Here is a 22,745-nt window from a genome sequence, read left to right on the forward strand (position 1 = left end):
CTTCTCCAACTCCACTCAACTCGCTTCTCGTTTCACTCTCCACATCCACTTCCGCCATGATTCCCCCAAAGTGCATTGAATCCAAATAACACAGACTTATTAGCTAAGTGCACTGCAACCCATCAGCCATCATTTTATTTCCCAGGTTTGGCCATTACAATAAACAAAACGTTCATTCTACAAATAAATGTGTTTACACAAGACTGTCAATTGAAATAAGTAGTTAATGTTCAATACAGTATATTACTATTAGCAGAGAAACCATTGTCCATGTGTAAATATTATGGGGCAATATGCCTTTTATATAGCTGCACTAGTTATGAACTATATGCCATGCTATCAGTAAGAAAAGTAGGCCTATGCCTTGGGTCTCTCAACTATGGCGAGGCAAAGAAACAAACGGACGGACAGACGGACAGACAGACTGAGCAGCGCTGCCTGCATAGTCAGACTCCCTTGAACGCGCCACATAACTACACTCGCCCCGCCTCATTTTTACTCTGACGGAAGTGACATTGTCGTCGAGGTCACTGATCCAAGGTGGACTGGAACTTTACATTAATTTACTATTTCGTTATGATAACAGCATATATATTTGAATGATTTTGAAGACCATTTTGATAACATCGCTGGGCAGTTTATGTTTGCGGGGAGATGTCTGGTGAAGTTCTAAACGAACAGGTAAGAACCTGAGAGTACTGTGCACGAGGAGTTTAGTTTTTTGTTTTTGGGACCGCCTTCATTGAACATTGATTGGTGAAAAATTACATATCACGCGCTGCTATTGGCTAAACAAATGAATGGGCATTTGGTATTTGCTACTCGAGGAGGAAACTTTCAAGAAATAATCCAGCACGCGATCACGTAATGCTGAAAGATATCAGTTATAAGAACATGTATTACGCTGAAGTGGTTAATTGGCTTTCAATGAATCACTCCAGATATATATTTCACATTGACTTGTTTCTGTGTAGCTAGCTAGTTAATAGCCCTATAAAGGACGCCGCGCATGGGCGTCCTGGGTGATTATAATGCAGAGGCCGAAAAATAACTGGCAAAATGTATTTTTTGGGGGGGAGGTACTTGTTTACGAAAATATTGTTATTGAAAGCTAATCTATAATCCGTAACTCCTTGTCCGTCGGTCAGGATAGTATAAATCGTATTCTACCACTCTGCGGTGGTAGAATACGCGTTTTGCGCTCTGTCTACCACAGCAGCTAGCTTGGAGAAGGGTGCAATTGCGACCCGTAATTCGGGGCGTTCCTGTATGTGGGCATTACCGCATCTGCAGGAACCCCTCTTTATACTTATATTAGTACATTTTTAGGTTAGCGGGAGGCGGGGATGCTCCAGTACATTATGTGGCGTTAATGCACAATAATGTTGGATTCCAGCTGCAGATAAACCCTACAGAAGAAGGGGTGGGGCGACAACGGTAGTAGGCTGGACACATCACATTTTTAACAATGCCTTTTTCTGATAAAACTAGTTCATTGCATCCGCCATGGAGCCCAGTTTCATAATATTACCATATGTCCCAGCTGCTTGCCGTAGTTGTGAAGTGTTCTTGAAAAAAAATAGACCTTATTTTAGGGCGTTTTTCACCCTGCCAGCTCCTATTAGTTCTATTGAGCACCGTGGCACTAACTCAGCTTCCAAACGTTCTATTCCCAGCCCATTGTTCTGCATCACAATGTCAGCTTCGCTATTGTTGGCAATGAGACCTGCTGGCATTAACCCTGTATACTTACCTCAGGTAACTTATTATTAACAAGGTTACGGCTACTTGGTGCGCAAGCTCACTGTTCGCCTGGGTACACGTTGTGGTGACCCACAGTGCTAGCGATGTCTGGCGCATAGCCATCAAACGTTAAACATTTTCTGGTCAAGGTTAACCATATTTATTTTCAGAAAAAGGTGTAAAACCTAAACAAAATGCATGTCCCTGTCCTCTTTTTCAAGATGTGGCCAATTTAAACAGCCGGAAGACATTTTGTAGTGAAAAGAGAACTTTTTTATTTTTGACGATTTGTTTCTAAATGGCTGCTGGGTAATTTGATATGCGTCGAAATCTGTTCGTTCATGGGCATGGAATTGATCGAATGCTGCGCAGGTTCACTGAGTTGTAAACTAAATGGATAGGTCTAGCTGATTGATTTGTAGATCTGACACAGTTGTTACCTCAGATTATGAGCCTAGCAAGTGTCGCGAATGAGGTATGTAGTACCCGCAGAAGGCCACAGGGAGGAGCAAGAGAGCTATAAACGCATACCGTTTTTTGCCTTAAAAACCCTAAACCTACGCATAACCTATTTTAGCCCAAACCCTAACCCTAATTTTAGGGTAGGGTAGCCTAAAACTTGTAGAAACTATTTTAGTAATAATATTATGTTACTAAATACCATTTATAGTGCTAAATAGCATTTTGATTATTTCTTTACATCAAAACCTATGTAAGCATTTTGCAGTTTTTTTCTTATTTTTCTTAGTTATTTTATGATATTTATTATGGAAAGGCAGAACACTTGATAAATAAGCCACATTATTAATATTATTTTTTAATGTGGTTTGAACTGGGTTTGACCTAGTAACCTCTATTTAAAAGTCCAGCAATTGGCGTGGGATAGGTGCGACAGGTTTGAGACTGATCTCAGGAATTAATAAGAAAAATACACTTTATTTCTCAGCTGCCTCACCAATGTCTTTATGTGAATTAATAACTTTTAATTGCTAAATATTTATAATAGATGGCAGCATAAGACCATGAAGCATCAGTTATAGGCTATAGCAGCAATATGATTGACATAAAATAACATGCAACCAAAGACTATGTCCCATGAGTTTCTAAAATGGTTACTCATTACTTTACAGTTATATATATATATATTTATTATTAGGCCTGTGTTGCTTTTGGGAGAGCCAAAAAATCACTAGTCAGGGGCCTCTCGAGTGGCGCAGCGGTCTAATGCACTGCATTGCAGTGCTAGAGGCGTCACTACAGACCCGGGTTCAATCCCGGGCTGTGTCGCAGCCGGCCGCGACCGGGAGACCCATGAGGCGGCGCACAATTGGCCTAGCATCGTCCGGGTTAGGGGAGGGTTTGGCCGGCATGTCCTTGTCCCATCGCGATCTAACGACTCCTTGTGGCGGGCCGGTCGCCAGCTGTACAGTGTTTCCTCTGACACATTGGTGGGCTGGCTTCCCGGGTTAAGCGAGCAGCGTGTCTCTCGACCTTCACCTCTCCCGAGTCTGTAACTACCAATTGGATATCACAAAATTGGGGAGAAAAAACAAATAATCACTAGTCAGATGCGCTAACCTCAACCCTAGTATACAGTGCCTTTGGAAAGTATTCAGATCCCTTGACTTTTTCCACATTTTGTTAGGTTACAGCCTTATTCTAAAATTGATTAGTTTTTTTCCCTCATCAATCTACACACAATGACAAAGCAAAAACAGGTTTTTATAAATGTTTGCTAATTTATTAAGAATAAAAAAGAAAAAACGGAAATGTCACATTTACCTAAGTATTCAGACCCTTCACTTAGTACTTTGTTGAAGCACCTTTGGCAGCGATTACAGCCTCAAGTCTTCTTGCGTATGACGCTACAAGCTTGGCACGTCTGTATTTGGGGAGTTTCTCCCATTTCTTCTCTGCAGATCCTCTCAAGCTCAGGTTGGATGGGGAGCATTGCTGCACAGCTATTTTCAGGTCTCTCCAGATTGGATGGGGAGCATTGCTGCACAGCTATTTTCAGGTCTCTCCAGAGATTGGGTTCAAGTCCGGGCTCTGGCTGGGCCACTCAAGGACATTCAGAGACTTGTCCCGAAGCCACTCCTGCGTTGTCTTGGCTGTGTGGTTATGGTCGTTGTTCTGTTGGAAGGTGAACCTTCGCCACAGTCTGAGGTCCTGAGCGCTCTGGAGCCGGTTTTCATCAAGGATCTCTCTGTACTTTGCTCCGTTCATCTTTGCCTCGATTCTGACTAATCATGTCCAATCAATTGTAGAAACATCTCAAGGATGATCAATGGAAACCGGATGCACTTAAGCTCAATTTCGAGTCTCATAGCAAAGGGTCTGAATACTAATGTAAATAAGGTATTTCTGTTTTTATTTTTAATAAATATGCAAACATTTCTAAAAACCTGTTTTCACTTTGTCATTATGGGGTATTGTGTGTAGATTGATGAGGAAAACAAATAATTTTATCAATTTTAGAATAAAGCTGTAACGTAACAAAATGTGGAAAAAGGGAATGGGTTTGAATACTTTCTGTATTAGATAAGTGATGATCAATGATCATAGGCTATAGAAATAATCACTGATCTGACAAAACTTGGTTGGTAGTCTATGATGGAAAATCTCCTTTCACCTATCCATCTATCGGTGATGTCTTCAAGGATGGGAGGAATGAAGGATGCATAGGTTATCCCAAAACAGGGGTATCATCTCCGTTATAGGCTGTGCATTTCTCTCTGCTATACCGCTATTTTAGGCTACCACTTGTTCATCGTATAGAGAGGCTAGTGTCTAGACCTGTAATAGGTTATAACAATGGACTGTAAAATTGCTGTCTCAGATGGGTCTTTACCAATGCCCCGTGCCCCGTGGCTATGCAAGGTGTCCATCACTGGAGTTTGGGGTCAGCCTGTGAGCCGGCAGGGTAGCGCAATCCTTCTTTATGCAATCCATGCATTAGGCTAAATTCACAAGATAAGCCTAGTCCTACGAGGCTACTTCATAGGATTTGTACATAAAACACCATGCCATTATGCACAGATTTGTAAATTAACCTTCCGTTTGGACATATAGGTTTGGCCTAGCTTTTAGACTCTCTGCAAACGAATAAAATATCAACTAGAGAATTGGAAAAACGATATCAAAATCTCTCTATTTAGCTCTGTTTTTGCCATTAAAATAATATTCTGTTATTCAATTTGTACGATTGTATTATATTATTGGATTGATAAGCGTTACAATCACTGAACATGCACTGGCAATGATTGGAAGAAATGTGAAAAGAATAGCCGAAACTCTTAATTCAGCCCTAAATACAGCATGAAGTCAATGTGTAGGCTTACCACACACACCCACCCACACAACAACTGACACAATTTCTCAGCATATGCCAGGAGACAGAGAGTGGAGGCACTATACAGTAGTCTTAAGACACTACAGGGCAAAGACACTCATAGCAGTGCTCATCACAGACACTTCATTGTAGAGCCTGAGGAAGAGCTCTAGTCTTCTTACGCCCTTACCAGGAAGATCCACCTTTAAGTCAGCCGAAAGAATGGAGGAAGGACCTTATAAGTGTGTTAGAGTGAGTGATTAAGGTTTAACCTGGTACTTGCCTAACAAGCTGGAGTTATGAGGAAGATCGCTTATAAGGAAGTTGATGTGTTTTTATTATATTTTTTAACAGGATGGAAACGGAACAGTGAATCGGGTCATTAGGATGGGGACCAGGAAGAGCCAGGTAAATTCATTTATTCAGTCATTCATTTAGTTGTAAATGTATATTCTTATTTATTTTTTTATTCACACCTGCGCTGTTGGCGCTCCGAGCTTAAGAATTTCACTGTACACAGCAACTACATCTGTGCATGTGACTAAATTAAAATCAAATAATGAATTGATTCACAAGCTTGTTCAGATGATCTACTGTAGGATATTTGATCACTTCATGTCATTAATGTTACTGTTCACTAATTCTGGTCATCAAACGTTGACTTAAAATCATTCAGTCATCATAGTAAAATATATTCTCAAAAAGCCTCTGTATTCAACCTCCATATTAGTAAGGATTTTTCAGTTGAGAAGTTAGGGAGGGAGGTCATCTTGAAAAGGGTGGGTCTGTGTGTACTCATCTGATAAGAGCTTATCCCTGATCTGTCACCATTGTGATAGTCACACAAGTGTCTGTGGCCATGTGTCACAGATACTGCACAGGCTATTTAACTTATGACAATGCATACATTTGTGGTTAACTTGACGTTTATTAGTATCCCCATTAGCTGTTGCACATGCAGCAGTTACGCTTCCTGGGGGTCCACATAAAATACATTAAAGTGTAAAGAACAATTATAGACAAGAACAGCATAAGATATTATTACATTAAAATTAAAAGTAATATATTGTCAAGGCACCAAGAGACCATTTAAAAAAAACTATTTACACACTATTCATCTATACATATTCACATACTTACAGTGGGGAGAACAAGTATTTGATACACTGCCGATTTTGCAGGTTTTCCTACTTACAAAGCATGTAGATGTCTGTCATTTTTATCATAGGTACACTTCAACTGTGAGAGACGGAATCTAAAACAAAAATCCAGAAAATCACATTGTATGATTTTTAAGTAATGAATTTGCATTTTATTGCATGACATAAGTATTTGATACATCAGAAAAGCAGAGCTTAATATTTGGTACAGAAACCTTTGTTTGCAATTACAGAGATCATACGTTTCCTGTAGGTCTTGACCAGGTTTGCACACACTGCAGCAGGGATTTTGGCCCACTCCTCCATACAGACCTTCTCCAGATCCTTCAGGTTTCGGGGCTGTCGCTGGGCAATACAGACTTTCAGCTCCCTCCAAAGATTTTCTATTGGGTTCAGGTCTGGAGACTGGCTAGGCCACTCCAGGACCTTGAGATGCTTCTTACGGTGCCACTCCTTAGTTGCCCTGGCTGAGTGTTTCGGGTCGTTGTCATGCTGGAAGACCCAGCCACGACCCATCTTCAATGCTCTTACTGAGGGAAGGAGGTTGTTGGCCAAGATCTCGCGATACATGGCCCCATCCATCCTCCCCTCAATACGGTGCAGTCGTCCTGTCCCCTTTGCAGAAAAGCATCCCCAAAGAATGATGTTTCCACCTCCATGCTTCACGGTTGGGATGGTGTTCTTGGGGTTGTACTCATCCTTCTTCTTCCTCCAAACACGGCGAGTGGAGTTTAGACCAAAAAGCTCTATTTTTGTCTCATCAGACCACATGACCTTCTCCCATTCCTCCTCTGGATCATCCAGATGGTCATTGGCAAACTTCAGACGGGCCTGGACATGCGCTGGCTTGAGCAGGGGGACCTTGCATGCGCTGCAGGATTTTAATCCATGATGGCGTAGTGTGTTACTTATGGTTTTCTTTGAGACTGTGGTCCCAGCTCTCTTCAGGTCATTGACCAGGTCCTGCCGTGTAGTTCTGGGCTGATCCCTCACCTTCCTCATGATCGTTGATGCCCCACGAGGTGAGATCTTGCATGGAGCCCCAGACCGAGGGTGATTGACCATCATCTTGAACTTCTTCCATTTTCTAATAATTGCGCCAACAGTTGTTGCTTTTTCACCAAGCTGCTTGCCTATTGTCCTGTAGCCCATCCCAGCCTTGTGCAGGTCTACAATTTTTATCCCTGATGTCCTTACACAGCTCTCTGGTCTTGGCCATTGTGGAGAGGTTGGAGTCTGTTTAATTGAGTGTGTGGACAGGTGTCTTTTATACAGGTAACAAGTTCAAACCGGTGCAGTTAATACAGGTAATGAGTGGAGAACAGGAGGGCTTCTTAAAGAAAAACTAACAGGTCTGTGAGAGCTGGAATTCTTACTGGTTGGTAGGTGATCAAATACTTATGTCATGCAATAACATGCAAATTCATTACTTAAAAATCATACAATGTGATTTTCTGGATTTTTGTTTTAGATTCCGTGTCTCACAGTTGAAGTGTACCTATGATAAAAATTACAGACCTCTACATGCTTTGTAAGTAGGATAACCTGCAAAATCGGCAGTGTATCAAATACTTGTTCTCCCCACTGTATATACAGTACAGTTAAATTAGATCTGTAGAAAGAGGAGAGGTGCAAGTTTTTACTAAACTTGCTTTTTGCCTGAGTAACCTCTGGTGGCAGAGCATTCCATGATGACATTGCTCTACATAACTGATCGACACATTTAAATCAGTTTTTTGTTTGGGTACCGTGAAGAAACCCATAGTGGCATGTCTAGTGGGATATGTATGTCTATCTGAAGTGTATGCAAGTAGATCATACAAGTGGTTAGGAATTTTCAGCACACAAATGTTTCCTAAAAAGACAAGAAGAGAAGTAGTCAATCTCTCTTCAACCAGGAAAGACTATCATGCATGTTGTTGATATTAGTTCTGTGTGTGCAGTTAAGGGCAAGGCGTGCTGCTCTGTTTTGAGCCAGCTGCAGCTTTGCAAGGTCATTCTTTGATGCACCTGACCAAATTACCGGACAGTAATCAAGATCGGACAAAACCAGCGCCTGAACAACTAGTACAGTCGAGTTTTGTCAAAAACACAAACTTTTTATAACAGACATCTTTAATACAGCTTTGTCAATATGACTTACTTGACCATGATAACTGACCATCCAATGTTACTCCTAGGAGTTCAGCTTCCTCAACTTGCTCAATGGTCACACCCTTGACCCATTTACTGTGTTGGTGTTGCTCATATAATTCATCATAACTTCAGAATTAGCAGAGAGCCCACTCCGGAAATGTGACATGTTTGAAGAGTATATTGATCCAAATAATGTCTAAAAAGCAAAAGCAAAAAGTGTACACTCGAGATATTCATATGAATATTTTTTATGTTGAATGAATGAATGTGAACATTTTTATTTCAGAATCTAGATATACTCCATATGTTAAAGCTATAGATTCTAAGGAGGCTAATGAGACCAAGATGTTGTCTGTCTAATGTACGGTTCAAAGATCATAACATCTTACAGGAGGCATGTATAGGTCTAAAAAAGGGCCTGAAATGGCCACTTTCATCATGATTTTAAAAAATATATATCTTTGTGATACAAATATAAAAAGCATGTCAAACATCCTTCCTCCCAATGACGTTTATTTGTGAGACTTGCCAGAACAATCTGAGATACCAAAAATATTTTCTGCCTACTCCGGTGTGGAATCTCACCCTTGTATTGTACTGACTCAGATGACTGATGATTGGCTAAAATATATTGATAAGATGATAGTTGGAGCTGTATTGTTAGATTTCAGTGCAGCCTTTGATGTTATTGATCATCATTTGTTATTGAAAAAACTCAGTTTACATCACCTACCATCACATGGTTGGAGAGTTACAGGTAGCTGCCAAAATAATGCAAACATTTGAGTAAATTATGGATGCAAAGTATATTGAAAGCAGGTGCTTCCACACAGGCGTGGTTCCTGAGTTAATTAAGCAATTAACATTGCATCATGCTTAGGGTCATGTATAAAAATGTTGGGCAGGCCATTATTTTGGCTGCCATGGCTATGCCCCCATAGGATGACAATGCCCCCATCCACAGGACACGAGTGGTCACTGAATGGTCAGTAGTTAACTTGTTATTTTGAAAAATAGCATTTACTAAGAATAGTCAGCAAACTGATTGGATGGCTGTTAGAGCCAGCAAATGGTGCTTTATTCTTTTTAGGTGGTGGAATTACTTTAACTTCCTTCCACGCCTGTGGACACACTCCTTTAGGCTTTGGTTAAAGACATGACAAATAGGGGTGGCAATGCAGTCTGCTACCATTCTCAATAGTTTCCCATCTAGGTTGTCTATACCTGGTGGTTTATCATTATTGATGGATAACGATAGTTCTTCCACCTCTCCCACACTAACTTAACCAAATGCAAAACCGCTATTCTTTCTCTCATTATTAGATCTTTTATACAAAATTATGTTGGTTCACTGTTCAATGTTGTAATTTCACTTTATTTTTCACTTTAATGTCCATGTCATAGCCTTTTCAAGGCAAGTTCATTCTGCCAAGTGCCCACATCTGCACAAAGCAATGATAAATCAGTTGCACCTGGCACATCATTCCTTACATATCTACATAATGCATGTAATAATATAAAATAATGTATTTTTATATTTCAGTTGGCTCGCATCCAGACTGACTATGTGGCAGAGAAACTGAAGGCACTTTATCCAGATGTCCATCTGGAAATAGGTGAGAAAAGTAGAGATTCGTAATACAAGAACGCTCATACAGCCATACACGCTCTCTCCCCCTCCCACTCTCTCTTTCTCTCTCTCTTCCTCCCGCTCTCTCTCTCTTTCCCTCCCGTTTCTCTCTTTCACTCTCTGACTCTCTCTCTCTTTCATTCCTGCTTTCTCTCTTTCACTCCCAGACTCTCTCTGTATTTATCTCCTCTGTCAGCCTTTTCAGTTTCTGAACAAATAGTAGATTGTGTTTGGGAGAAGATGGTGTAAAGCATACAACTGTACTGACACACAGTTTACTGTCTTTCGGCTTTGTTACTCTGACTGTCTTTAAAGAGAATCTGCTGAAATGGAACTGATGACCTCACTACCACTGTCATTCATAGTCATGATTGTAATGCACTACTTTTACATTCATTCCAGTTGCCATGTCCACGATTGGCGACAAAATCTTGGACACTGCATTATCAAAGGTTTGTTCTGAATAAATAATGCTTGAAATGTATTTGTAGGTTTGAGATCATTGCCAAACCATTGCTATTTTTATTAACTTTATCAGTGCTGGTGGAATGGCAACGTGGCTGGTATGTCTGTCTACTTCAGCGTCTCAAAGTGTCTTGGTTGTTTCAGATTGGTGAGAAAAGTCTTTTCACAAAGGAGCTGGAGAATGCTCTGGAGAGGAATGAGTAAGTATGGACAATGTTAATGAAAGTATTTACAGTATTGATTTGAGTGACACTCTCCTGGTGACAAGTAGCAAGTCTGATAAACAGCGCCCTCTGTTGACAGAACTCCGAACTGTATCAAATTTCATTGCATAAGAACGCACACAGGTAACTGCCAAAATAAAGGAAACACTTGAGTAAATGAGGAATACAAAGTATATTGAAAGCAGGTGCTTCCACACAGGTGTGGTTCCTGAGTTAATTAAGCAAAACATCCCATCATGCTTAGGGTCATGTATAAAAATGCCCATTATTTTGACTACCATGGCTAGACCACCAGATCTCAACCCAATTGAACACTTATGGGAGATTCTGGAGCGGTGCCTGAGACAGCATTTTCCACCACCATCAACAAAACACCAAATGATGTAATTTCTCGTGGAAGAATTGTGTCGCATCCCTCCAATAGAGTTCAAGACACTTGTAGAATCTATGCCAAGGTGCATTGAAGCTGTTCTGGCGGGTCGTGGTGGCCCAACGCCCTATTAAGACACTATGTTGGTGTTTAATTTATTTTGTCAGTTACTTGTATATGAGTGCTTTAGAGGTTGGAAAATTAAACGCAGTTCTTTATTATAGTAATAACTATATTGTGAAATGGGGGTTTATTTTGGTGTTTTGAAATGACAAGGCTGCGGAGCTAATGCAAAAACTTGGGAGTGTACAACTCCTCTATAACCAGCATCTCTCTTTCTAACAGGGTAGACCTAGTAGTGCACTCTCTCAAAGACCTCCCTACAACTCTGCCCAATGGCTTCACTATAGGAGCAGTGCTTCAGTGAGTACAAACCCTACTTACTACATCATCAGCACTGTCCATTGTCATCCACACTCTTCTTATAGTTGGACAGTGTTGTGGGATGAATAGCACCAACAACAACAGCCGGAAGCTGATTTCTTCCAATGAATGTCCATTCATACAAATCAATTTTGAACTGATCTATGGAAATGAGTTTTAGTTTTCACATTCATTGAGTCTTTTTCTGCAAAAAAGGTATCCCTTTTGAATACTAAGATTCTCTGCGTATACGCTTTCTCTTCCTTTCCAATGTTTCTCTAAGGCGTGAAAACCCACATGATGCAGTGGTGCTACATCCAAGGAACAGTGGGCTCACCCTGGACACTTTGCCAGATGGCAGGTAGGTGTGCCACTGTGCCAGGGAGAATAGTGAATGAAGGAGTCCAATTCTCAGTGTTCTGTGGTGAACTTGGCACATCACACAGCCTATAAAATCTTCATCCATCTTTAAGACGAGGACATGGCATGACTGTTACAATGGTCAATGTGTATATCTATATTTGATCCTTTTGAGAGAATACTTCAATGGATGATTTTCAAACCAAACTCCACTGATGTCTGTTCTGTTCTCACAGTGTGATTGGTACTAGCTCTCTGCGTCGGGCTGCTCAGCTGAAGAAGAGGTTTCCTCACCTGGAGTTTAAAGACATTGTATCGTTTTCTAATGCAGAACCGCTATGATTTACTGTCTGTCTCGTTGCTGTCAGTATTCATGCATGTAGCTATTGTAGGGGAGACTGGAGGCAATTGTAACAGTTTTTGTCCTACTCTATTGCTCAGAGAACACTTGAACTAGGCCAGGCATTCAGGTTTCTTATATATCTGTCACCTAATCATTCATACCTGTACCTTATGTCTGTACATAAGACAGTCGGAACACAATATTGATTTTAATCCGAAAAGTCGCCCATGCCAGGGGCAATTGTAACAGTAGCTGGGGTCAAATGTAACACCTACAAAATCAACCAAATAAATGTACCTTAATTAAAAAAAGTAATGTTTATGAATAGTCATATCATAGACGTATGTAATGATTTTGCAAGAAATATGACTATTTCTATGTACGTAACCAATAATTACATGGCCATTCGGTTCCTCTCAAAACATCTGAATAGTCGATGGTGCCGAGATTATATCCGTTTACAATTTATTCGGCACTTTACAGGACCCCAAGGCTATTTACAGTTATTATTTGTACAATTAATGTATAATTCATACAATCTTAAAGTTAAAATCACTTGTTTTCATCATTTGGCTGCTTGGCTCAGGGTCATTTTAACTGTGTTACAATTGCCCCCAACCCAGCAGCCATGACACAACCTCATGTGCCTAGCAAGAGACAACAAATCACATTTTATTGGTCACATACACATATTTAGCAGGTGTTATTGCGGGTGTAGCGAAATGCTTGTGAAAATGTTTATGTAAGAAATAAGACACAAAAAAACGAAATACTGCAAAGTTGCTTAGAAGCTAGAAGCAGAGCTGCCATGTCTGTCAGCGCCATCTTGAATAGTGACACACGTCATTCATGTCAATGTTTAGCAAACATATAGTGCATAAATTATGGTAGTTGGATTTATTGGACATTATTGCTCAGGGCAGTGTAAGAAAAATACAGCCAATTTTTTTAAATACTACTTTCACCCCTAAAAAAAAGAAATTGCCCATAAAACGTGAGATATTTGGCTTTAACTTTTCAAGCAGGGAGGAAACCTAATTGGGCATGTACTGTGTGTTTAATCACTCTAGCTAGTTTCTGTTTGGCGAAATTCAAGGTGTTACAATTGCCCTGTCTCCCCTAGTAATTGTTCCTTAACCTGAGCACTATAGCGAGGTAACCTCAACACTCGTCTGAAGAAGCTGGATGAGAAGGAGGACTATGCTGCCATCATCCTGGCGGCAGCAGGGCTGAAGAGGATGGGGTGGGAGGCACGAGTCAGCCAGGTACAGTACACCCAGCTACCAGCCTCCCCAAACATCTCTGGTGTGCCTGGCCCACAAGACAAAACTTTTCACAAAACAATACAATTGCACAGTGCATACCTATAAATTGACTAGGTATCCCCCTTTCCCTAAGTTGATCAATATGCTAGGAAAAATGATTTGATCATTTTGTTGTGTCGTATGTCTCTTGGTAGCTATTGTAGCTGCTGTAGAAATTAAATGTTTGTTGGGTTTGTCTCTACAGGTTCTTGGCCCTGAGGACTGTATGTATGCTGTTGGCCAGGTGGGTACATGTTTTGTGCTATTGTGTATATTTACAGGAAGCACCTGGGCTGCCAGCCGCTATAACCGTTACACCATAAGTGCCACACCGTGCACATCCGTTCTGCATGTTGGTGTAGATTCACTGTAAAATATTTAATCTTGGAAGACCAAAGGCATATGAGTCCTTTGATGATAGTTAAAGGTCCAAAACAGCTGTTTTTATCTCTATATTAAATCATTTGTAGGTAACAATAAAGTAACTTACTGTGATTTGTTTTCAATAAAAATTAATAAAAATAGCTTCTTAGCAGAGACATTTCTCAAGAAAGAATTATGTTAGGACTGTCTGGAAGTGGTCTGAGTGGGGAGGGGAAAATTGAAAACTAGCTGTTATTGGCAGAGAGCTTTGGAACTCTTATTGGTTTATTAACTAATTTACTGAAAGGGCATTTTTACAATTTCACAGTATTATTCCAACCTCAATGTGGAAATATACACTGTGGCCAGTTTATTAGGCACACCCATCTAGTACCAGGTCGGACCCCCCATTTGCCTCCAGATCAGCCTGAATTCTTCAGGGCATGTGCCAGGAAAACATTCCCCACACCATTACACCACCGCCACCAACCTGTACTGTTGACACCAGGCAGGATGGGGCCATGCAATAGCCCATCTTTGACAAGGACTGACGAGTTGTGCCGTTCTGCACACCACTTGTACTGCGCCGTTATTTGCCTGTTTGTGACCCGCCTGTTAGCTTGCACAATTCTTGCCATTCTCCTTCGACCTGCCGCTGACTGGATGTTTTTTGTTTGTCGCACCATTCTCGGTAAACCCTAGACACTCGTGTGTGTGAAAAGCCCAGGAGGCCGGCTGTTTCTGAGATACTGGAACCGGCGTGCCTGGCACCGACAATCATACCACACTCAAAGTCGCGTAGGGCACTCATTTTGTCCATTCTAACCTTCAATCAAACAGTAGCTGAATGCCTCGATGCCTGTCTGCCTGCTTTATATAGCAAGTCAAGGCCACGTGACTCAATGTCTGTAGGAGCGAACCATTTTCGCACCTAATAAAGTGGCCACTGAGTGTGCGTGTGTCTTCATACATACATATATATATACATATATATATATATATATATATATATATATATATATATATATATATACACATACATACATACATACATACATACATACATACATACATACATACATACATACATACATACAGTGGGGAGAACAAGTATTTGATACACTGCCGATTTTGCAGGTTTTCCTACTTACAAAGCATGTAGAGGTCTGTAATTTTTATCATAGGTACACTTCAACTGTGAGAGACGGAATCTAAAACAAAAATCCAGAAAATCACATTGTATGATTTTTAAGTAATACATTTGCATTTTATTGCATGACATAAGTATTTGATCACCTACCAACCAGTAAGAATTCCGGCTCTCACAGACCTGTTAGTTTTTCTTTAAGAAGCCCTCCTGTTCTCCACTCATTACCTGTATTAACTGCACCTGTTTGAACTTGTTACCTGTATAAAAGACACCTGTCCACACACTCAATCAAACAGACTCCAACCTCTCCACAATGGCCAAGACCAGAGCGCTGTGTAAGGACATCAGGGTTAAAATTGTAGACCTGCACAAGGCTGGGATGGGCTACAGGACAATAGGCAAGCAGCTTGGTGAGAAGGCAACAACTGTTGCCGCAATTATTAGAAAATGGAAGAAGTTCAAGATGACGGTCAATCACCCTCGGTCTGGGGCTCCATGCAAGATCTCACCTCGTGGGGCATCAATGATCATGAGGAAGGTGAGGGATCAGCCCAGAACTACACGGCAGGACCTGGTCAATGACCTGAAGAGAGCTGGGACCACAGTCTCAAAGAAAACCATTAGTAACACACTACGCCGTCATGGATTAAAATCCTGCAGCGCACGCAAGGTCCCCCTGCTCAAGCCAGCGCATGTCCAGGCCCGTCTGAAGTTTGCCAATGACCATCTGGATGATCCAGAGGAGGAATGGGAGAAGGTCATGTGGTCTGATGAGACAAAAATATAGCTTTTTGGTCTAAACTCCACTTGCCGTGTTTGGAGGAAGAAGAAAGATGAGTACAACCCCAAGAACACCATCCCAACCGTGAAGAATGGAGGTGGAAAAATAATTATTTGGGGATGCTTTTCTGCAAAGGGGACAGGACGACTGCACCGTATTGAGGGGAGGATGGAAGGGGCCATGTATCGCGAGATCTTGGCCAACAACCTCCTTCCCTCAGTAAGATCATTGAAGATGGGTCGTGGCTGGGTCTTCCAGCATGACAACGACCCGAAACACACAGCCAGGGCAACTAAGGAGTGGCTCCGTAAGAAGCATATCAAGGTCCTGGAGTGGCCTAGCCAGTCTCCAGACCTGAACCCAATAGAAAATATTTGGAGGGAGCTGAAAGTCCGTATTGCCCAGCGACAGCCCCGAAACCTGAAGGATCTGGAGAAGGTCTGTATGGAGGAGTGGGCCAAAATCCCTGTGCAAACCTGGTCAAGACCTACAGGAAACGTATGATCTCTGTAATTGCAAACAAAGGTTTCTGTACCAAATATTAAGTTCTGCTTTTCTGATGTATCAAATACTTATGTCATGCAATAAAATGCAAATTAATTACTTAAAAATCATACAATGTGATTTTCTGGATTTGTGTTTTAGATTCCGTCTCTCACAGTTGAAGTGTACCTATGATAAAAATTACAGACCTCTACATGCTTTGTAAGTAGGAAAACCTGCAAAATCGGCAGTGTATCAAATACTTGTTCTCCCCACAGTATATATATCTACATACATACATACATACATACATACATACATACATACATACATACATACAGTGAGGGGAAAAAAGTATGTGTGTGTGTGTGTATATATATATATATATATATATATATATATATATAACACACACACAGTTGAAGTCGGTAGTTTACATACACTTAGGTTGGAGTCATTAAAACTTGTTTTTCAACCACTCCACAAATTTGTTGTTAATAAACTATAGTTTTGTCAAGTCGGTTAGTTCATCTACTTTGTGCATGACACAAGTAATTTTTCCAACAATTATTTACAGACAGATTATTTCACTTATAATTCACTGTATCACAATTCCAGTGGGTCAGAAGTTTACATACACTAAGTTGACTGTGCCTTTTAAACAGCTTGGAAAATTCCAGAAAATGATGTCATGGCTTTAGAAGCTTCTGATGGGCTAATTGACATAATTTGAGTCAATTGGAGGTGTACCTGTGGATGTATTTCAAGGCCTACCTTCAAACTCAGTGCCTCTTTGCTTGACATCATAGGAAAATCAAAAGAAATCAGCCAAGACTTCAGAAAAATAATTGTAGACCTCCAGAAGTCTGGTTCATCCTTGTGAGCAATTTCCAAATGGCTGAAGGTACCACGTTCAACTGTACAAACAATAGTACGCAAGTATAAACACCATGGGACCACGCAGCCGTCATACCGCTCAGGAAGGAGACGCGTTCTGTCTCCTAGAGATGAACGTACTTTGGTGCGAAAAGTGCAAATCAAACCCAGAACAACAGCAAAGGACCTTGTGAAGATGCTGGAGGAAACCGGTACAAAAGTATCTATATCCACCGTAAAAATGAGTCCTATATCGACATAACCTGAAAGGCCGCTCAGCAAGGAAGAAGCCACTGCTCCAAAACCGCCATAAAAAAAGCCAGACTACGGTTTGCAACTGCACATGGGGACAAAGATCGTACTTTTTGGAGAAATGTCCTCTGGCACGTTTTGCCATATTGGAGATGAGTTTTGTTTTGGTTGGGCTCATCCCAAGGGGATGAGCGTTAGAAAGGCAAAAAGATAAAAAATTTACCTCTGTTTTTCAAAACTTCTCCGTTTTAGACAGCTATATACAGTACCAGTCAAAAGTTTGGACACACCTACTCATTCAAGGGTTTTTCTTTATTTTTACTATTTTCTACATTGTAGAATAATAGTGAAGATATCAAAACTATGAAATAACACATATGGAATCATGTAGTAACCAAAAAAGTGTTAAACAAATCAAAATATATTTTATATTCAAAGTAGCCACCCTTTGCCTTGATGACAGCTTTGCACACTCTTGGCATTCTCTCAACCAGCTTCTCCTGGAATGCTTTTCCAACAGTCTTGAAGGAGTTCCCACATATGCTGAGCACTTGTTGGCTGCTTTTCCTTCACTCTGCGGTCCAACTCATCCCAAACAATTCAATTGGGTTGAGGTCGGGTAATTGTGCCTTGAATTCTAAATAAATCACTGACAATGTCACCAGCAAAGTACCCCCACACCATCACTCCCCCTCCTCCATGCTTCACAGTGGGAACCACACATGCAGAGATCATCCGTTCACCTACTCTGCGTCTCACAAAGACATGGCGGTTGGAACCAAAAATGTCAAATTTGGACTCATCAGACAAAGGGATAGATTTTCACCGGTCTAATGACCATTGCTTGTGTTTCTTGGCCCAAGCAAGTATCTTCTTATTATTGGTGTCCTTTAGTAGTGGTTTCTTTGCAGCAATTCGACCATGAAGGCCTGATTCACCCAGTCCCCTCTGAACAGTTTATGTTGAGATGTGTCTGTTACTTGAACTGAAGCATTTATTTGGGCTGCAATTTCTGAGGCTGGTAACTCTAATGAACTTATCCTCTGCAGCAGAGGTAACTCTGGGTCTTCCTTTCCTTGGTTACTACATGATTCCATATGTGTTATTTCATAGTTTTGATGTCTTCACTAATATTCTACAATGTAGAAAATAGTAAAAATAAAGAAATACCCTTGAATGAGTAGGTGTGTCCAAACTTTTGACGGATACTGTATATATATATATATAAACACACACACACACACACACAGTGCATTCGGAAAGTGTTCAGACCCTTTGACTTTTTCCACATTTTGTTACATTACAGCCTTGTTCTAAAATTGATTAAATTGTTTTTTTCCCCCCTCATCAATCTACTCACAATACCCCATAATGACAAAGCAAAAACAGTTTTTAGTTTTAATACATTTGCTAACATTTCTAAAAACCTGTTTTCGCTTTGTCATTATGGGGTGTTGTGTGTAGGTTGATGAGAAAAATGTTTTATTTAATCCATTTTAGAATAAGTCTGTAACGTAAACAAATGTGGAAAAAGGGAAGGGGTATGAATACTTTCCGAATGCACTATGTGTGTGTGTGTATGTATGTATGTATGTGTGTGTGTGTGTGTGTGTGTGTGTGTGTACAAACATAGGAAAATCACGTTTTTGATTGCCCTGAGCCTTTAAGAGTCTGTATCCCCCAGGGTGCCCTTGCCGTGGAGGTGCGGGCGCGAGACTGTGACATCCTGCAGATGGTGTCTACCCTGCACCACTCAGAGACTGTGCTGCGCTGCATCGCAGAGAGGGCCTTCCTCAGACGCCTGGCAAGTTAACCATGCGTTTCCCCATACACACGCCTGACAAAAACATACAGGACACCAGCTGGCAGCTGCAGAATAGTTACGGTTTAAAAGCTGCTGCTTATAGAAATAATGTCTTTCTAGCCTCACACAATCAATTTCTTTGGTGTATGGATCATAATTTGTGTGCATCAGTATTACAAACCCTTCTCCTATACTATCACTCTGACCCTTGCTGCTTGGTCCTTTGTGTACACAGGAGGGAGGTTGCAGTGTACCAGTTGCTGTGAACACAGAAGTGAAGGACTCGGTGGTAAGGAAATAGTTAGACATCTAATCAGAATCGGGAATAGATGCAGAAACCACCAACCATAGAGCTGAGCAGAGTGACCTCTAAGCAGTTTGCTGTACTGATTTTATTCAGTCACTTCCAATGGCTTCCTGGTTATTTCAAGTAACCAGGAAGCCTAAACTGTAGAAATTACGTTTTCTGTAATTGATGAGAGTGAGTGTGCTCATGTGTTTTCATGCTCTTCTCTTCTCTTCCAGCTCTCTCTGACAGGTGCTGTGTACAGTCTGGATGGAGCTGACAGCTTGAAGGAGACCATGGAGACCAGTGTAGACCCAGGCAATAAGGTTGGGGACAGGGCCTGTTTTTATATGGCCGTCATGCCGTATTCACTGCCATATTCCGAATGTATTATTTACTGTATGTGATATTTTCTGTTTTTGTATGGTCGTCATGCTTACGATTGTCCTGGAATCTAAACTGATATGCTCAGTTTCAACATTGTGGTGAACGTTTGGATTCCCGGCTAGTTTAATTGTATTCCTAGAAAGTGAATGTGATATTTTATCTAATTGGTTGTCTCCACTTTCCTCTTCTCAGGTAGAGGAGTCAGCAGACATCCAGCATGTTGGGGTAACAGCCCACAATGTGCCTCAGTGTGCCCAGGTAGCAGCTGAGAAGCTGGGGGTGGACCTGGCCGATCTCCTGCTCAGCAAAGGAGCCATGGAGATCCTGACCACTGCTCGGAAACTCAACGACGCCCGCTAAGGCCCTCTCTCCACTCCTACAGCGGATCACAATTTGCTCCCTACCCCTTCCTTTGGCTCTCTAACCTTTCGGCCAAGGGGAACGAGTAGGGAGCAAATTGTGACCGGCTGCCAGACACTGTGCAAGCCATCAGCATCCAAGACCAGCAGAAGTCGGGCAGGGCCTTGAATAATGTTTACTCTGCATATGTATGGATTCACCTCAGTTGTATTATTGTATAAGCTAAATGTATATGATCCTATTAATGTATGACCTACTACTCTTGAGAATGGGTAAATACTAGGTGAAGATTTGTATAGATGCTGAGGGTTAGGAATGTACCAAACCAACACCACACACAGATTTATGTGAGTAGGACTGACCAACTCCACATGCACTATTACAACTTAACCATATGACACATCTCAGGCAAGGCCCTTGGCCTTTTTTAAATATATTGACAGCAAGAGAATGTTGTCACAAATGACTATATAATTATCAACTCTTACTGGAAAATGTCTCATACCGATAGTGCCATGTTTGTATACATTGAGTTATGAATGCCTCATAGAAAGCACATATCTGCTTCAGCTCTTTAAATACCGACCAGTAGTACTGAGCGATTAGTGGTTTTTGAGGTCATTTCGATTATTTAAAAAATGATCGCAGGGGCTGATTTTTTTTAAAACATTAAATGCGGGTTGAATGCTGTTACAGACTAAAACAATAAAAGTCCCATGATGGTAGTGACTGCTCATCAGTTAACTATTTATTCACGTTACTTTACCAAATATTTCATGTTTGACATTTCATTCAGTGAGCTGCTGCCTATGTTGTGACAATCGCTATTTTAGTTCTTGAAAGTAAATACGGCAGTTTTGACTATCACTTAGATCGTTTATTTTCAGGTAGCGATATCCTTCTCGATCGCGAATTATGTCTGTAGCATGTGTAAAAGAGAAACAGACCGTGTATTCTTGCAATGGATTACGGTCATAGTTTACCGCAGAAAACGTAACTACAATGTAGAAAACTACAACTCCCTACATCGCACAGTTCGGGTTTGACCTGATTTATCTCTAGAGAAACTGCGCAATGAGCGTACAGGAAGAAATACGAAATGGAATTAAATTGAACCTATGTCGGTCAGTAATCCGTTTAAAAGCAAGTGTCGGGTAATCGCGCCGCACTACCGACGAGGTTGTTACTAGTTGATAATTCAGCTACAGGAGTGTTGCTCCTGACCACTTTCATGGATACAACCTCACATCGCCTTTGTTTCACCAGATTAGTGCTTGTTTAGTTGTGACTACACGCGAACCTTTTACATCCAGGGTTAGCGACATTTCCCAAGGAGCGATGAGATGTATACGCACAGTACATAAATACTTTAACATCTAGTTGGTTTGTGGTCCGGACAAAGTAAAGGTATTCGCCACGGCATGTCCTTTTGGAGATCTACGGTTGCTATATTGGTTAGCCATGTCCCAACAGTAGCGTAGTTGGTATTAGCATGTTCAACCCTGTCGCAAATACTTGGGTTAGCCCTCTCAAACAGTGATGTTAGTCAACACTTGTTTAGCCTTCGATTGATACAAAACAGGAGAACACAAGATGTATCAAAAGAATTTATTGCAACATAAGAATTTTAAGCGCGAAAAAAACAGCACATTTTCAACAAAGGAAAATAGGAATGGAAATGTAACCCTTTTCAGAATGTATGGGTGGCCCTTAAAAGGGCCTTTGGGTGTAAGAGTTCGTTGGCGGTTTAGTTACATAGTTATCTAATATTCTTGGGACTGTGAGGAAGCCTTCTTTCCCGCCTTCCCGCTTGGTGCAGCGGCCGCCCCGGTCTTCTTTGGTAACAAAACCGCCTGGATGTTGGGCAACACACCTCCCTGGGCGATGGTTACACCGCCGAGTAGTTTGTTCAACTCTTCGTCGTTACGAACCGCCAGTTGCAGATGGCGGGGAATGATACGGGACTTCTTGTTGTCCCTAGCGGCGTTGCCAGCCAACTCCAGGATCTCAGCAGTCAGGTACTCGAGGACAGCAGCCATGTACACGGGAGCACCCGCGCCTACTCTATGAGCGTAGTTGCCCTTCCTCAGCAGACGGTGAACACGACCGACGGGGAATTGAAGACCAGCGCGGGAGCTACGGGACTTCGCCTTAGCGCGGGCCTTTCCTCCGGTTTTGCCTCTTCCAGACATGATGTAGATTCTCAAGACTCAGGTGTACAGAAGAAACTAACAAGCTGTGGTTCAAAGAATTAATGGATGGCAAAGGAACTACTGCGGAATATAAACACTACAATTTAATCCCGCCTTCAAATCCTATTGGAGATTGAAATGTGAGGGCGCATATAATTGGCGTTGAGAAGTGACTGCTTGAAAGAGATGAACCCTCATTGGCCTTGCATTTCTGTGCATAATTAGGATATGATAGTAAACCAATCAGAGTAGTCCATACTAAGGACCGCGTTTGATTGGGTTTGTTGTGCTTGTCTCTGTTGTCATTGCATCATATTGCTGT

At 41.3% G+C, this 22,745-nt stretch overlaps 2 protein-coding genes across 4 annotated transcripts; one reads left to right on the forward strand and one right to left on the reverse strand.

Annotated features, from left to right (window-relative positions):
• Window positions 1-489: 489 nt before the first annotated feature.
• On the forward strand, window positions 490-20,956 carry hmbsa (hydroxymethylbilane synthase a). Of its 3 annotated transcripts, none has more exons than XM_041894541.1 (14): window positions 490-681; window positions 5,429-5,482; window positions 9,914-9,986; window positions 10,403-10,452; window positions 10,610-10,665; window positions 11,405-11,482; window positions 11,766-11,843; window positions 12,079-12,154; window positions 13,337-13,450; window positions 13,695-13,733; window positions 19,079-19,198; window positions 19,434-19,487; window positions 19,724-19,810; window positions 20,064-20,956. In XM_041894541.1, exons 1-14 carry the CDS (start codon window positions 655-657, stop codon window positions 20,229-20,231), a joined length of 1,074 nt encoding a protein of 357 aa, XP_041750475.1. In that variant the 5' UTR covers window positions 490-654; the 3' UTR covers window positions 20,232-20,956. The 3 variants fall into 3 exon arrangements, with proteins under 3 accessions (XP_041750475.1, XP_041750476.1, XP_041750474.1); XM_041894540.1 differs by lacking the exon at window positions 490-681 and adding an exon at window positions 5,157-5,326; XM_041894542.1 differs by lacking the exon at window positions 5,429-5,482.
• Window positions 20,957-21,825: 869 nt separating this feature from the next.
• Window positions 21,826-22,499, reverse strand: LOC121580277 (histone H2AX). The gene has a single exon (XM_041895333.2). It carries the CDS (start codon window positions 22,421-22,423, stop codon window positions 21,995-21,997), a length of 429 nt encoding a protein of 142 aa, XP_041751267.1. The 5' UTR covers window positions 22,424-22,499; the 3' UTR covers window positions 21,826-21,994.
• Between the last annotated feature and the right edge of the window lie 246 nt (window positions 22,500-22,745).

Source organism: Coregonus clupeaformis, chromosome 13 (assembly GCF_020615455.1).
Source record: "Coregonus clupeaformis isolate EN_2021a chromosome 13, ASM2061545v1, whole genome shotgun sequence".
Classification (NCBI taxonomy): Eukaryota; Metazoa; Chordata; class Actinopteri; order Salmoniformes; family Salmonidae; genus Coregonus; species Coregonus clupeaformis.